We start from the raw sequence: 15,716 nt of genomic DNA, 5'->3' as shown, positions 1-15,716 counted from the left end.
CCATGTCATGGCGCGGTTTCGTGCTTTTAGTGACGGCGAAAGTAGCAGTGCCTCCAGCTCCGACTCCGACTCTGAAGAACAACTTGTGAAGCCCGCGCGTCATGTATCATATAAAGTCCAAAAACTTCCTATAGCTGAAGAGGAAGAGGAGGATGGAGCCGAAGAAGAAGAAGAAGAAGAAGATGATGGGGAGGAGGAGGAGGAGGACGAAGATGAAGACGACGAAGGGGAAGATGATGAAGAGGAAGAAGAGGAAGAAGAAGAAACAGATTCTGAGTTATCATCAGAGATGCAGGAAGACGAGCTGCAGCTAACAAAGGATCGGAACTTGGCACCACGAGCTCAAATAGCAGGTGTAGACTCACAAAGAATGCATGTAATGCAGACGTCTTTGTTTAGGATGCCGGAAGAGGCAGCGGCATTGAAAGCAATGAATCAAATCGCTGATTCTTCGTTCCGGAAGCTTACACCAACTCTTCGCAAACATGGTCGAGAATCAGACGGAGATATACGAAGTTGGGACACGCGCCCATCTTTTGCGAAGGACGTACAGCCGACACTAACTCGACCAACACGAAAATACACGCGGGTGGATAGCACAATGTCTGTAGCAGTTGGAGCCGAAGATGCTTTGGCAGACGCAGGACTATCATTCGGAAGGTCTTTCCGCGTCGGATGGGGTCCGGGAGGAGTTTTAGTCCGACCCAGTTCTGGAACTATTGTTTTAAAATCTAAGATACCAATGCCGGCAAGTGATTCGTTGTCGCCAAAACTTCTTCAGCACCAGCTTTCACATTCACCTATATCACCTGATGATGGCGGAGTACCCTTTGCTAACCCTTCTCCGGAGGTCCTTCTCTTTTCTTCCTTTTCTTCCCTTTTCCCTGCCACTGATGCTTCACAAGAAGCATCTATGTTCCGACTAGGGTCTGCACTGTTTGACCCACTTTCCCTGCACCTTTCGTCCCAAGCTGCTACGCCGGACATCCGGCAGCGAGTTAGTCTTCTAACTCGTAAAGCCGCGTTATCTTCCTGGCTACAATATGCTGTTGCTCCTGCAGTGCAGGAGTACTTGCAAACACATCTGGCGGCGAGCGCACCGGCCATTGCTTTTGCCCATCTGACCGGTAATCAACTCGAACGGGCCTGTGACGTCGCAATGGACAGTGGATATCCAACCCTTGCCACCCTGATTGCGCAAGCCGGAGGGGACAGCCAATATCGAAATGACCTTTTAGAGCAATTGGAAATTTGGACAAACCAGAAAGTTGACACACTCATCGACAGCGACTTGCGCAAAATATACGCGCTACTTGCAGGAGATCTCACCGTGGACATTGTCCACGGTCTTGACTGGAAACGTATCTTCGGCCTTTACCTTTGGTTCGTGGAACCAATGCACACTCCCATCGCACAGGTGTTCAACTCCTTCAGAGAATCAACCGATGACGGCTCAGAGGACTTGTTGTTTTCTTTATTACGACTGTATTCTGATGAGACGTGCTCCCTTTCCGACATTTTCCAACCTCGAACTTCCGCCGGTCAGCTCAATTATACCATTCCATGGCACCTCTACATCATTCTCTCTCGATGCATGCGTGTAAGGGACTTTCCCGATCGTGGTGATGTGCGCCACGACGGTCACGTTTCCATCGACGACGATCAACCGGAGCCTGAACCCGAATTCGAAGGGCATAGTCCTACTGCTGATTTGCTCACGAGCAGCTACGCCTTGCAACTTGAGCAGCAAGGTATGATTCAAGAAGCAATCTTTGTACTACTGCATTTGGAAGGGTCTGCCGGGTTGGTGCATTTGCTGAACTATACTATCTGTTTCTAAAATTCATCAACTTTAGACGCCGTAAGGCCATTCAAGATCTTCTCATTCGCTCTGCACCCATGTTAGATGAATGGAACATTCGGGGTCTCGTCGGGAGCCTCAAAATCCCTTTAAGATGGGTCAAGGAAGCTCAGGTTTGTCTCATGCCAAACGTATCGTCCTTCGTTATCTGAAATAGATACAGGCCATCTATGCCCTCAACTCCTTCTCCCCTCCACCTGGCCATATTGTCTCAACTAATCATGAGCCTTCATCTTCCTCTCATCCAGCGTACGTAGCTTATGAGTTATTCCTTGCTGCTGGCAATCTCAACCGTGCGCACGACATCGCTGTCCTTTCACTTGCGCCGGATGCCGTTATCCGTAACGACTACGATCTTTTGAAGGAGATTTTCTCGCCATTCGTTCCATTTTCTGGAGACTCTGATCAAGGCAGGGTTGAAGGGTGGTACGTTCGGGGCAAAGTAAGTGGAGGAATGAATGAATGCATCCCATTCATGCTAAAGATACCTCTAGGCATTCCTTGACTACGCGGATACCATGACTCGAATACCAACCCTAATTCCTTCGGAGACAAATCCAGTTGTCGAGGGGCTGGAGCCGGACGCTGTGCCCGACGCAATGCGAGCGAAAGAATTGGACGACCTCGTTCGAGGAATCCCTCGACTAATTTCACTCCTACCTGATGTTTTGACACTTGCCCACAGCGGTAGCAAAGGCGGAAGTAGGGCAAGCAGAACGGACGCAGCACAGTTGAAGTTGAAACATCAAGTGGCTTTACACGAAATGACTGCGCGATTAGTGAAAGTTGTAGATATGGTCAGACCTAACGCTATGGTAAGAAAGTGCTTTATTCAATACTCGTCATTCTTATATACCACCTGGCGGATAGGAACAAGTTCAACCTCAGCTTTTGGACGAAGCTACAAAGCTGCGGCATATTCGCGCTGCTTCAACGTCCAGTTTTATCAAAAGTATAGAGGCCGTATAATTACAACAATTTCGTTATTCTGTCGTCTTGATTGTAATACGAAGTTTCTTCAAAAAAGAAACAAGGATCTGATGTCCAGACGTTACCTACTGGGTGTTCGTCGGCATCCCTTACAAAGGCATTTCTTGGATCTACTCGGCGTTCGTGGCGAGAACCAACTCTCTTGCCAGAGCACTGCGAGGAACAATACTGGACCGATAAGGTTTGGGATGCCTGGGATGACGTGAACAATGGGAAAGAAGATAACGATGAAGTGATATGTACCGGAAAAATTGATCGGTGTATTCACCAGGGATATCAATTTCATTCCCCTTTCCATCCTTGGCCTTACCCAGAGTGAAGGTAGCGAGTACAGAGGCAATCGTGAGCCAAATAGTGTTTTCCGCCATATGACGACCAGCGCAGACCCTGGAGTACTCAACAATTTTAGAGCGAGTCGGAGACTGCTCATATGTATGAGACAAACCGTCGTCCAAACCCAAATGCATAAATGTTGTTTATGCTTTCAAATGGGCCCGTAGGAGATTCACTATAACGTTCTGGAAGAAATCTATCAGGCTCTGTGTACACATCTGGGTCTCTATTCATAGCCCTGATATCAGGTTATCTTGTCAGAACAACATTGTCTGTCATATCAGAATCGCGTACATACCATATGTTGGGTATAACCACACATCCTGAACAGAAGTCAATCGGATTGGTTTCAGGGAGCGATGTTTGCTACCTTTTGGAATATGATATCCACGGTAAAAATCGTCTTCAGTCGAAACATGAGGAAGGCCTGTGAAATTCGCTGTTCAACTGCTAGATTGACACCCTCAGAAAAAAGAGCGGAGTACCAAGAGGTAGAGCAGGGTGTAAGCGCATGACCTCGCGATAAATAGCTTCGACGTAAGGTAAGGACTGGCGATCCTCGAAGGTGGGTAGTCGATCTGTGCCAATCACACGTTCTATCTCGTCTCGCCCTTTAGCCTGTATATCGGGATTTTGACACATTGTTAAGAGGAAGGATGATATAGAGGACATGGTCTAATTCATTTCTTTTTCACCTATTATCCTCGAACATAGTCGAGAATGCATACCGTATCCGCAGAAGCTGCATGTTCATCAATAACTTGATCGAAAGTTCAACTTCGTGGGAGCAAAAGTCTTACCTAGATAACTTATAGTACCCATTGCCTTGATTGCCTTGATATCTTGAGGCTTTCTTATCGCCAACTCGGCAATGGGAGAAGTACCTGTCCCACTTTTCTGAGGAAGAAATAAGAAGCAGAAGACTTGTCAATAGACTGGGAAATATTGCAAGAAATCGCCGGACTGAAAGAGTTACGCACCAAATGAGCCATTGCAATGTCGAATGGTATAGTGTCTACCTCTTTCACACCTTGACTGCACTGAATTGCAATTCGTTTGAATCTACATCCAGGGAACCAGGAAGGCATGAAACGTAGAAATGGGAACCGTTCATATGCAGGGAAAGAGCCAGGAAGTAAAGCTTGCCCCAATGTATCCATTACTTCTACGGCCTTCTTTGCCAACGGATCTTCAGAATCAACGTCGAGTCCATATAGTCCTTTGTACACGAGAGCTTGAGAGAGCCTAAAACTCAAAATCAACGTATGTCCTTTTTTGCCATTTTTATGAACGCACTTCATTGTATGTTGCATGAATTTATCAGGGGTCATAAGCAATTGGCGTAAAAATTCGTGAATTTTATTGTACTGCGCCGGGTAGAAACGACTACTCGCAGCTTGACGGAAAGTTTGCTGAAAGACTCGTCGGTCGATACGCCACTTTTCAGAATAACGCTATGTGAACAAGTTTGTGTGAGTAATAACCCATTAATTTCATACTAAATCGTGGACTACCTCAAGTGAAAGTATGTCCTCCCCCCCACATCTTAAAGGACCTTCGAGTAAGCAGAAATACTACTCTTATAGATCAAAAGCCCACTCACAACTTTATTATTGGGGTCATCGCCCGATCCGAATAGATACGAGCACGTTTTTCCAACAACTCAATGGCAATTTCGGATTTATTGGCTATTAAAGTATTCCTTTCAGGGAGATAGACGAGTCCGCCTGCACAGAAATAAGCATAATCCATTGGCTTCAATCCATGAATAGTGGAGAATATTGGTGTTCACCGTAATTATTTCCCCATTCTCGGTACTCAACCCAAGCATCACGGGTCGGCATAGTGGCAATCTTTGGCCCAGGGGGGTAAGGACTGTTCACTGTGGAGGGTCGATACCGATATCGGTATATATTAAAGAGACTTATGAAGGCTAGTGTGGCCAATGACACAACAAGCATTGGAGAAATTGTGGTATACATGATCACCGTAACACAATGAAAAAGTTACGCAGGAAGATGGTTGCTTTCTAGGAGGCTTAGAAGGATCTTTTTATATCAAAGCAGGCATTCGACTTCGACAGCTGCCACGACCTGTCCAGCGTGATCAGCAGCATAATCGGTACGTTATATCCTCAATCTCCCTGTCTGATTGGTCGGACTATGTATACGCCTGAGTGTGTCAAAATAGATTCCATTATTCTATGTACAAGTCACTGTGGGGATGTGCCAATGTCCTCGTGGTGAAAATGTAGAGAAATTGAAAGAATTTTTTCCAGAGTTTGTCAAAAATCCCGAGCACGAATTTTAAAACTATTCGTGTGGCAATTATTGTGAAGCTATTGTGAATTTGGCGGGGGGCCGTGCTTATTGTAATTATCTTTTCATAATTTTACCATAACCTCAACTCAATTCCTTCAAAATATCTGCTGCCATATTTTTGTACATAACCTCGAGATAGAACCCATATTTTCGCCTCGAGGAAATCGGCTCATCCCCGCAGTGAGTTGTGTGATGTAACATGGTAGACTGGTTGTTCGGGAATCGGACCTCGCTAGTATAATCCATATCCTATCCTATCCTCACGACATACTAGTAATAGTGACATTCCATGGGAGCCTTGACCAAAAATCTCAACTGTGAGCTGACAGGCGGTATGGAGGAGGCTGGAGGAGGCAAAGAGGGAAGGATTTAATAAGCGGTTCAGTCAATGAGTGAGAACATGCATCAGATACAGTTCACTAAGCACTACTGAGCGTCATTTATTGTAGATAGTATCAAGTTGAAGTCCCTTGTTAGAGGAGTAATAGTAGATCAGTAAGGTCTGGGATGACTAAGACGGACGGAGACGAACGCAAAGGAAGCCATACCAGAAGAACTTATCGACATCCGTGTATTCACCGGGTTCATCCTTCGCCTGACTCAAAATGAAGGTTTCCAGGACAGATACAATTGTACTAAGCCAAACGATGTTCTCGGTCATGTACCGACCAGCGCAGATTCTAATTGGAGAAAGTTGTAGAAAGTGTCAGGTCTAATGCAATGATGAGTAAGTTCTTTATTCAATGCTCGTCGTTCTTATATACCACCTGGCAGATAGTAACAAATTCAACCTCAGTTTTCGAACAAAGCCATATAGCTGCTGCATATTCACACTGCCGTTCCAAATAGTTCTATCAAAAGTATAGAGGCCGTATAATTACAACAATTTCGTTATTCTGTCAACTTGATTGTAATACGAAGTTTCTCCTAAAACGAGACTGGATCCAGTGCTCAGACGTTATCAACTGGGTGTTCACCAGTGACCCTTACAAAAGGCATTTCTTGTTTCTATTCGGCGTCTGTAGCGAGAACCAACTCTCTTGCCAGAGCACTGCGAGGAACAATACTGGACCGGTAAGGTTTGGGATGCCTGGGATGACGTGAACAATGGGAAAGAAGATAACGATGAAGTGATATGTACCGGAAAAATTGATCGGTGTATTCACCAGGGATATCAATTTCATTCCCCTTTCCATCCTTGGCCTTACCCAGAGTGAAGGTAGCGAGTACAGAGGCAATCGTGAGCCAAATAGTGTTTTCCGCCATATGACGACCAGCGCAGACCCTGGAGTACTCAACAATTTTAGAGCGAGTCGGAGACTGCCCATATGTATGAGACAAACCGTCGTCCAAACCCGAATGCATAAATGTTGTTTATGCTTTCAAATGGGCCCGTAGGAGATTCACTATAACGTTCCGGAAGAAATCTATCAGGCTCTGTGTACACATCTGGGTCTCTATTCATAGCCCTGATATCAGGTTATCTTGTCAGAACAACATTGTCTGTCATATCAGAATCGCGTACATACCATATGTTGGGTATAACCACACATCCTGAACAGAAGTCAATCGGATTGGTTTCAGGGAGCGATGTTTGCTACCTTTTGGAATATGATATCCACGGTAAAAATCGTCTTCAGTCGAAACATGAGGAAGGCCTGTGAAATTCGCTGTTCAACTGCTAGATTGACACCCTCAGAAAAAAGAGCGGAGTACCAAGAGGTAGAGCAGGGTGTAAGTGCATGACCTCGCGATAAATAGCTTCGACGTAAGGTAAGGACTGGCGATCCTCGAAGGTGGGTAGTCGATCTGTGCCAATCACACGTTCTATCTCGTCTCGCCCTTTAGCCTGTATATCGGGATTTTGACACATTGTTAAGAGGAAGGATGATATAGAGGACATGGTCTAATTCATTTCGGTTTCACCTATGATCCTCAAACTTAGTTGAGAAGGCATACCGTGTCTGCCGAAGCTGAGCCACGTGTTCAACGTTCATCAATAATTGGATCGAAGGGTTGTGAGAACAGCTGAAAGTCTTACCCAAGTAGCTTACAGTACCCATTGCCTTGATTGCCTTGATATCTTGAGGCTTTCTCATCGCCAACTCGGCAATTGGAGAAACACCTGTCCCACTTTTCTGGGGGAAGAAATAAGAAGCAGGACACTTGGACAATAGACTGGGAGATATTGCGTGATGAAGTTACGCACCAGATGAGCCATTGCAATGTCAAATGGGATAGTGTCTACCTCTTTCACACTTCTACCGCACTGAATTGCAGTTCGTTTGAACCTACATCCAGGGAACCAGGAAGGCATGAAACGTAGAAATGGGAAACGTTCATATGCAGGGAAAGCACCAGGAAGTAAAGCTTGCCCCAATGTATCTATGACTTCTACTGCCTTCTTTGCCAAGGGATCTTCAGGATCAACATCGAGCCCATATAGTGCTTTGTACACGAGGGCTTGGGAGAGCCTAGCAATCGAGAAGACTCAATCTATGATCTTCTTACTGGTTTTATGAGCGCACCTCAACGTATGTTCCATGAAATCATCGGGTGTGAGAAGCAATTGGCGTAAGAATGTGTGGATTTTATTGTACTGGGCAGAGTAGAAACGACTATTCGCAGCTCGACGAAAGGTTTGTTGAAAGACACGTCGATCCTTTCGCCACTTTTCAGAGTAAAGCTGTGTGAAGAAAGTCCGAGTCACATTAGCCCATGGATTTTATAAACCATGAAAACCATACCTCGAGTGAGAGTATGTCCTCACCCCCACATCTTGATGACATTCAACTAAGCAGAGAACGCTGTCCTGATAGATTGAGAGGTCCACTTACAATTTCATTATTGGGGTCATTGCCCGATCTGAGTAGATGCGAGCACGCTTTTCCAACAAGTCCATGGCGACTTCGGATTTGTTTGTTATCAAAGTATTCCTCTCAGAAAGATAAATCAAGTCGCCTGCACAAAAATAAATGAAATCTATTGGTCTCAAGTCTTCCAAGTTCACCGTAATCGTTTCCCCATTTTTTATACTCCACCCACGCATCGTGGGTTGGCATAATCGCAACCTTGGGCCCAGGAGGGCAAGAACCAGCCGCCGTGTAGGGTTGACGTCGACCACGGTATATTCCAACGAGACCTATCAAGGCTAGCGTGGCCACAGCCAATAAACCAAAAAATGCTGTATACATCATCCACTGGTACAGTGAAAAGGAGCAAAGGAAGTGTTCTTTGGGAAGTTCTGAGGAGAATCAATCTTTTTATCTTGCGCACTGACCAACGCACACCCGATATGTATGTTGACGGGGATTAAAATTTCCGTTGTGTGATTCGTCTGACCATAGCTGGCCATACACGGTGTCAAGTTTTTAATGTGCGTCATTATTGACAGGGCCTTACTTGGCCAAAAAAAGTACAACCAATCCTTCGGCATTTCTCAGAGGGATGGGCAATAGAAAGTCAAAGAAGGAAAAAGAGAAGGCATTCAACACATATGACACCCAGTTGACCAGGTAAAACATGCAACGGGTACACTTCAGGTCCATTAAGGGTCATTTGTTGTAGACAGAATCAAGTCCCTTGCTACTGGACTGCGAGGAGTTATAGTAGATCGGTAAGGTTTGGGATGACTAAGACAGATGTGAATATCGGAGACGAACGCAACAGAAGCCATACCAGAAGAACTCATCCGTGTAATCACCGGGTACGTCAACGACAGATCCTTGTTCATCCTTCGCCTTACTCAGAGTGAAGGTTGCCAGAACAGAGGCCACTGTAAGCCAAACGGTGTTCTCGGCCATATATCGACCAGCGCAGACTCTAAAGATTGGTGTTTTAGTGATTGTTTAGAATAAAATAATCCATGTTTAATGGTGTAACACACCGTCGCCCAAACCCGAATGCATAGATGTTGTTGATGCTTTCGAATGGCCCAAATTCGGAGTCTACAAATCGCTCTGGAAGTGAACTTTTCAGGATCTGTATATACATCTGGGTCCCGATTCATAGCCCTTATACCCAGTGGTCAATGCATTAACCCAACAAAGAAAATACACCAACCATATATTAGGGTAGACCACACATCCTAAATATAGGTCAATTGAATTGGAATTTAGTAGCGAGGTGATTTCAACCTTTCGGGATATGATATCCATGGTAAAAATCATCCTCAATTGGACTGTGAGGAACTCCTGCAGCACAATTTTTATACATTTATGCATTCCAGAGGATGTCTAGTACCTAGGGGAAGAGGGGGGTGCAATCGCATAACTTCACGATAGATAGCTTCGACGTAAGGCAAGGAGCGGCGGTCTTCGAGGTTGGGCAATCGATTCTTGCCAATCACGGAATCTATTTCTTCTTGTCCTTTATTCTGCACATCTGGATGTAGGCACATAGCCAAAAGGAAGGAAGAAATGGAAGACATCGTCTGGACCGTGTTTATATCAATACACATTGCTCACAGGTTGAAGCAGTGATCGAACATACCGTGTCCGCGGCGGCTGGATTGTATACATTGTAAGATCACCTAACGAGATAGTGTGATAGCACTTACCAAGGTAGCTCACTGTACCCATTGCTTTGATTGCCTCGATCTCTGTGGGTTTCCTCGCCGCCAATTCAGCTAGAGGGGAAGTACCAGTACCATTTTCCTATGCAATCTGATCAGCGTACGTTACGATCACAGCAGAATATACACACCATATTAGTGACTGCAAGTTTGAACGGAACGGTGTCTATCTCTTTAATATTTTTCCGGCACTGTTCTGCAACTTGTTGGAAACCGCACCCCGGGAACCAGGAGGGCATAAAGCGCAAAAATGGGAACCGCTCAAGTGCTGGGAAGCTGCCACTGAGTAAAGATTTTCCAATGCCCCCTACTGCATTTTGGGCTTTCTGTGCAAGTGAATCTCCAGGACTGATGTCTAACCCATAAAGTGCAGAGTATACAAGTCTTTGTGAAAGCCTGATAGAACGATAGAATATCAGTACAAGGCCTCTTCAATTTCTTGCTCCAGTTATTGTTCACGCACGCCATGGTATGGTCCATGAAGTCATCAGGTGCAAATAACAATTCACGCAGGAATTCATTTATCTTAGAGTGTTGTGCCGGATAAAAGCGACTGATTGTAGCTTGTCGAAATACTTGCTGAAAAAGTCTTCTGTCCCTACGCCATCTGTCGGAGTACGGCTGACATTGATAGCATCAGCCAATATTCAGAGATAGCAAAATCGAAAAATGAAGGTCCACTTACTTCGAGTGCAAGGTTTAGATCTGCTCCACATCTTCAAGAAATGACTTGGCTCAAGATGTCTGTGCGATCACGACAATTTTTGACTCACAGCTTCATGATAGGAGTCACAGCTCGATCTGAATAGATGCGGGCACGTTTTTCCAGCAGGTCGATAGCAACCTCAGCCTTGTTGATGATCAATGCGTTTGCGCTGCTAACGTAAATTAGTCCGCCTGTTGGTTCAAATTCTATCAGCACTTCGAGTTCTGACCTATTAGAGATCGGTGAAAAGAAGACCAACCGTACTCCTTTCCCCATTCTCGATATCTTGCCCAGGCATCATGAGTCGGCATCTTCGTTACCTTTGGCCCAGGGGGATAACAAATCGTTGTGTACGTCGACCGATTGCGACTATATCTGTACAGCACCGCCAAGGCTATAACAGTGAAGCCGAGAAGCAAAGACGAGACGAGGGAGGTGAGATTCATCATTTTCTTGCGGAACTACCGAATCGTCTACATGAGAAGAGATCCCTTTATACCGTCCTTTTTCTCCTCAGCTTTTTGAGATGAGATGATGCTGAAAGGTCTATTACATTAAAGATAGTAGAAATAGTTCAAACCTTTGCGTAAGTTCAATTTGGTATCTCGAGACCCTTGCACAGTGACTCCAAAGAACGACTTCGAAATATCCGCGGATGCAATTTGGACCACGGAATTACATCGTGTCGGAATCGAGGCTGTGGCACCTGCGATTGAACGCACGAACAGCAAGCTTCTGAATTTTGTTGATACGGTTCTCCTAGCTAGCGGCACTCAGGTGATGAGCATTTGAACATCGTCAAAGAACGAATGCTGTGGGGCAGAAATTATATTCCCATGTCTCCGCAAAAAGGGAACTCGTCGTAGACACTATATTCACATATCGTCTTCCATTCCGAGAAGTTCAGTGACATAACTGTATGGCACAAGGAAGAGAAGGCAAACTACATGTCGGCAGAAAACAAGTCGACTGATGCCAGAGTATTTCCCGAATCGTCAACAACTAGATTGCTCTGAGAAAAGGAGTTAGAAAGCATGTACGTTATGAGAATATCACTGAAGTGGAGCTTACCGAGCAGGCACTCCCCAGTCCTACGAACGTTTGATCGCGCAAAGCTTGAGCACGAATTCTTCCTTTTACGGAACATAAAACCCACCGTCGTTCCCAATCCATCCAGGTTCCCAATATACAACACCCAGTCCATGACCATCTGACAAGCCAGCCAGTATTTCAGTTATGCCGGATACCTAAGATATATGAACTTTGCGTTGTATGTATTGGTTTAAACTCTGACTTACCCAAGATTCCTGCCCTGAAGTTGAGATCGCGAAATCTTCTGAAAGCGTTACGCCAGAACATGATCCCGAACTTGGCCAGTCAGTCTCCACCACCATCACATCCTTTCAACGGAACGAAGGAAGGAATTTCAATAAAGGTACAGAATTAGTTGAACGACGTATGGGGGGAAATACCTTGCCGTATGTCGCAACAAGATTATCCAAACTTGATTGCAGAGCAGAGTATGTGGCAGCCGCGTCATAGAATGGATAAAACGAAAAGCCCATGACGTCGAAGTCGGTCGTAGCAAATTCACCTTGGATGAAGATCTGCTCATAGAAGGAACTCATAGCAGAGCCATCCCAGCCGTTGGCGAGATGGACGACAATTTTGACAGTATCAGAAGCGTCGTGAGCCCCATTGGCCGCCGAATGCAAGAGCTGGGATAACGGCGAATACCCGTTGACTGAAATTTCACCTGTGGGAAACAGGATGCCGCTGTTTATTTCATTCCCAATCTGACAATGGAATTGTCAAGAACGGTGACCGGCTCGTGAAGGTGAAGGCACTTGCCTGCAAAAAGTCGATTGGAGTTCCTTGGTCGGCGAATGATGTCACTAGACTATTGGTGTAGCTAGAGGTGAAAAGCTGTCAGATATCTGTAGATGAAGCACGGAACGCGCGGAGGAGATAGTAGGTACTCATAAATTTCGGTATTCAAACCGTCCAAGTCGGTAGGCCAGGAAGAGGGAGTAGCTTGATCTTCGGGATCGGCCCCTACATAAAATGAACAAAGTAAACATTTGTCGATGAAGCAAGCGAGTTGAGACATACAGGTGTCTGAATAATGAAGATCTACACCAAACGATTAAAGTCAATGGATAATCAACGATAGATCATGAATGCAGGACACACCGATCAAGAGGGACATTCCAGCAGCAACAGCTCTCTTAGCGAGTGCTAACCCGTAGTCCAAGCTGTAGTCGGCGTCGTTGGTACTTGTCCATATACGAATTCGGGCCAGGTTGACACCTTGATTGGCGAGAATTGTGTCAAACTTTTCACCTAATGGACGGTATTAGCATAGGCAGGGAAGTGACACGGCTCCAGAAACTCAACTAGTCCCAGAATCCTTATACGTGATTCCCGAATTTTCGAGGTTGACCAAAGACGAGTAGTCCGCGCCATGGTAAGTGAGACAATAGGCTAAAGGGAGCGAGGCTACAAAGAGTACGAGGGACTGCCAGTTATTCTGAGAGAGCATGGTGCGGGGATCAGGAAAAATACGTCCTCAGATCATTTAAATATTGGGGGATATATAAGGCGTTGCGAGGAAGGGTTTTTCGAAAACGATATCCAGTCAGTAAAGGCAGACGGTCCGCAAGGTCGTACACATGAGGAGACACGAAAAACGGTTCTATCCATGCTTGAAAATTTTGACTCATGATCAAGTGCAAGTGAAAGCGCGCTCTGTTTCCATGTGAGTACTGGTAAAAATGTTGTCGGAAGAACATCGGATGAAGATGGATCAGAGGAAAGACGGAAAAAACAGTGGTATATTTTTGGATTTGTGGGCAACGACAATGAGCTGAATTTGACTGAGAGTAGAGTAGAGAAATCAGGAATATTACACACTTCGTCAGGCGGACAACTCTGGCAGTCGAATGGTTACCGGGAGCCACCAGACTCTTTGACCGTTTCCAGCCGTTGCACCATTCGGTGTCACATTTTTTTGGAGAAATTTGCTTGACATTTTGTTGTTTTTCTTACTGATAACATCGTCTATACAACAGTATCCCTGCGTGCGCTTGTTCTCTTGGAGTGTCTGGCGAACAGATGAGCCTGTATTGTACATTGGGAAAGATTTGGGTGACACCGCGCTTCTGCATAAGCGCCCGAACAGCGCTTCACCTCATAATTGCAGCTTAGTAAGCAGTTGCTTATTTATCGAAATGATGATGTCATCGTATCGGTTTGCAAACGGCCAATGTGAGAGCGTTTGTTTGTACAGAATGAATTATCTTCATTTGCGTCTCACGCAGTCTCTTTTCAAAGCATATAAGCCTCGCGTCTTGTCAAAGTCATCTCTCTTCGCATCTACAATTATAATGTCTACGAGAGATGTATCTCACCAAACTGACATTGCTAAGATGAAGACAGAGGCCGATGGATCCTTCAAAAGATTGGATGCCTCATTCAGGAACTCTATAGAGAATGGAAGCCAGTTTGAACCAGAGAAAGGTGCGCATTCTGCATCTTTGCATCCAGTTCCAGCGGGATTTATGACCACTATTGATTTTAGATCGATACCATCTATACGTTTCCTATGCTTGTCGTATGTACATACATGCTGAATCTGGTACAAGCTAAATCCGGAGACCATACGTAGCTTGGGCCACCAGAACTCTCATCGTACGCAAGCTCAAAGGCCTAGAGGACTTCGTTTGTTCGTATAAAGAAGCGTTATCTCTTTTTATTTCCTTCGACCGAACATATACTTTTAGCTGTCTCCGTGGTATCACCGCGCATGGGCGCAAACGGCTGGCCTTTTGCTTCCGTAGATCCATTTCCAGGAGCTGATGTGGATCCGCTGTACGACTCCCAACACGTCAAGGACCTCTATCTTTCCGTCGCGCCTGATTACAGCGGAAGGTTCACCGTGCCGGTTCTTTGGGACAAGAAGGACAAAACTATCGTGAATAATGAAAGCTCGGAAATCATTCGCATATTCAACACTGCTTTCAATCATCTGCTACCAGAAAAGTTTGCACAGGTCGATCTCTACCCAGCATCTCTCAAAGCTAAGATTGACGAGTTGAATGAATGGATCTATCCGAATATCAATAGTGAGTTTTTGGCTTCAAGGCGTCTTGACGGTGTTTTGATTGATACCTATCCTTTGGCAGACGGTGTCTACCGCGCGGGTTTTGCGACTAGTCAAGATGCGTACTCAACCGCCGTCAAAGAGGTTTTTGAAGCACTAGACAAAGTTGAAGCAATTCTGGCTGGAGATAAGAAATATATTGTTGGAGATCAGCTTACAGAATGCGATGTGAGGCTTTGGGTAACCATAGTGAGTCCCCCTCTTCCATATCACATACGTTTCCGAACTGACTGCGAGTAGATTCGTTTCGACCCGGTCTATGTTGGTCACTTCAAATGTAACATACGAGACATTCGTAATGGATATCCCTCCATCAATAAGTAAGTGTGCGGATCTTCCCTTTGTCGCGTTGTAATCCTCCATATTACCATCGTATGTCAGTACTGACCCACTCGCCGCAGGTGGATGAAGAACTTGTATTGGAACAATGCCGCGTTCAAGGACTGCACTAATTTTGAACATATTAAGACCCATTATTACTGGTCACATCCTTCGGTAAGTGTTCGTCGTTTCTGTCGAATTCATGTTGATCTTCGTCTTTTGAAAGATCAATCCTACAAGGATCGTTCCTGTGGGACCTATCACAGTGATCCAACCTCTTTGAGCGGCCTTGAACGAGAAATGCAAAACATTGAATAAGGACCTATCATGCCAGTGGAGAAAAGAGAATTTGAGTCAGGAACCTTGGGTAATGTCGTTATGTACTAGTACTGCAGGATATTCTATGGTATTTCTTGTAATAAAAATTTACAGCACTTGTCGTGCTTGTT

The 15,716-nt window shown here is 45.2% G+C and overlaps 6 protein-coding genes across 6 annotated transcripts; 2 read left to right on the top strand and 4 right to left on the bottom strand.

The window, feature by feature from the left end:
* Positions 1-7: 7 nt before the first annotated feature.
* On the top strand, positions 8-2,830 carry C8R40DRAFT_1167350 (nuclear protein 96-domain-containing protein; the record flags this gene model as incomplete). Its single annotated transcript, XM_046231003.1, has 5 exons — positions 8-1,803; positions 1,857-1,974; positions 2,025-2,303; positions 2,356-2,676; positions 2,732-2,830. 5 exons carry the CDS (start codon positions 8-10, stop codon positions 2,828-2,830), a joined length of 2,613 nt encoding a protein of 870 aa, XP_046089722.1.
* Positions 2,831-2,961: 131 nt separating this feature from the next.
* Positions 2,962-5,166, bottom strand: C8R40DRAFT_1038315 (cytochrome P450 1; the record flags this gene model as incomplete). Its single annotated transcript, XM_046223746.1, has 13 exons — positions 2,962-3,043; positions 3,095-3,238; positions 3,297-3,422; positions 3,483-3,507; positions 3,555-3,611; positions 3,670-3,859; positions 3,913-3,926; positions 3,985-4,081; positions 4,165-4,429; positions 4,481-4,638; positions 4,699-4,729; positions 4,788-4,911; positions 4,977-5,166. 13 exons carry the CDS (start codon positions 5,164-5,166, stop codon positions 2,962-2,964), a joined length of 1,503 nt encoding a protein of 500 aa, XP_046089721.1.
* A 1,347-nt stretch (positions 5,167-6,513) lies between these two features.
* On the bottom strand, positions 6,514-8,702 carry C8R40DRAFT_1219112 (cytochrome P450 2 Le.CYP2; the record flags this gene model as incomplete). Its single annotated transcript, XM_046233250.1, has 13 exons — positions 6,514-6,595; positions 6,647-6,790; positions 6,849-6,974; positions 7,035-7,059; positions 7,107-7,163; positions 7,222-7,411; positions 7,465-7,478; positions 7,547-7,643; positions 7,715-7,979; positions 8,034-8,191; positions 8,253-8,283; positions 8,343-8,466; positions 8,516-8,702. 13 exons carry the CDS (start codon positions 8,700-8,702, stop codon positions 6,514-6,516), a joined length of 1,500 nt encoding a protein of 499 aa, XP_046089720.1.
* A 350-nt stretch (positions 8,703-9,052) lies between these two features.
* Positions 9,053-11,230, bottom strand: C8R40DRAFT_1067042 (cytochrome P450 1; the record flags this gene model as incomplete). Its single annotated transcript, XM_046225853.1, has 12 exons — positions 9,053-9,137; positions 9,184-9,327; positions 9,392-9,452; positions 9,497-9,592; positions 9,748-9,880; positions 9,997-10,010; positions 10,064-10,160; positions 10,210-10,474; positions 10,542-10,699; positions 10,764-10,794; positions 10,852-10,990; positions 11,044-11,230. 12 exons carry the CDS (start codon positions 11,228-11,230, stop codon positions 9,053-9,055), a joined length of 1,410 nt encoding a protein of 469 aa, XP_046089719.1.
* Positions 11,231-11,727: 497 nt separating this feature from the next.
* On the bottom strand, positions 11,728-13,326 carry C8R40DRAFT_1159105 (endogalactanase; the record flags this gene model as incomplete). The annotated part of the gene is made up of 9 exons (XM_046229835.1): positions 11,728-11,786; positions 11,941-12,031; positions 12,083-12,184; positions 12,257-12,580; positions 12,636-12,696; positions 12,764-12,839; positions 12,897-12,917; positions 12,978-13,127; positions 13,182-13,326. The coding sequence occupies 9 exons, from the start codon at positions 13,324-13,326 to the stop codon at positions 11,728-11,730; spliced, it is 1,029 nt and encodes a 342-aa protein (XP_046089718.1).
* An 844-nt stretch (positions 13,327-14,170) lies between these two features.
* On the top strand, positions 14,171-15,550 carry C8R40DRAFT_1159095 (glutathione S-transferase; the record flags this gene model as incomplete). The annotated part of the gene is made up of 8 exons (XM_046229833.1): positions 14,171-14,303; positions 14,365-14,397; positions 14,452-14,508; positions 14,567-14,908; positions 14,969-15,135; positions 15,187-15,266; positions 15,348-15,441; positions 15,494-15,550. The coding sequence occupies 8 exons, from the start codon at positions 14,171-14,173 to the stop codon at positions 15,548-15,550; spliced, it is 963 nt and encodes a 320-aa protein (XP_046089717.1).
* Positions 15,551-15,716: the final 166 nt, after the last annotated feature.

This window comes from Lentinula edodes, assembly GCF_021015755.1.
Source record: "Lentinula edodes strain Le(Bin) 0899 ss11 chromosome Unknown C8R40scaffold_6, whole genome shotgun sequence".
NCBI classification, from domain to species: domain Eukaryota; kingdom Fungi; phylum Basidiomycota; class Agaricomycetes; order Agaricales; family Omphalotaceae; genus Lentinula; species Lentinula edodes.
Note: the sequence above shows the minus strand (reverse complement) of the source record. Positions and strands in the feature narration are given on the sequence as shown.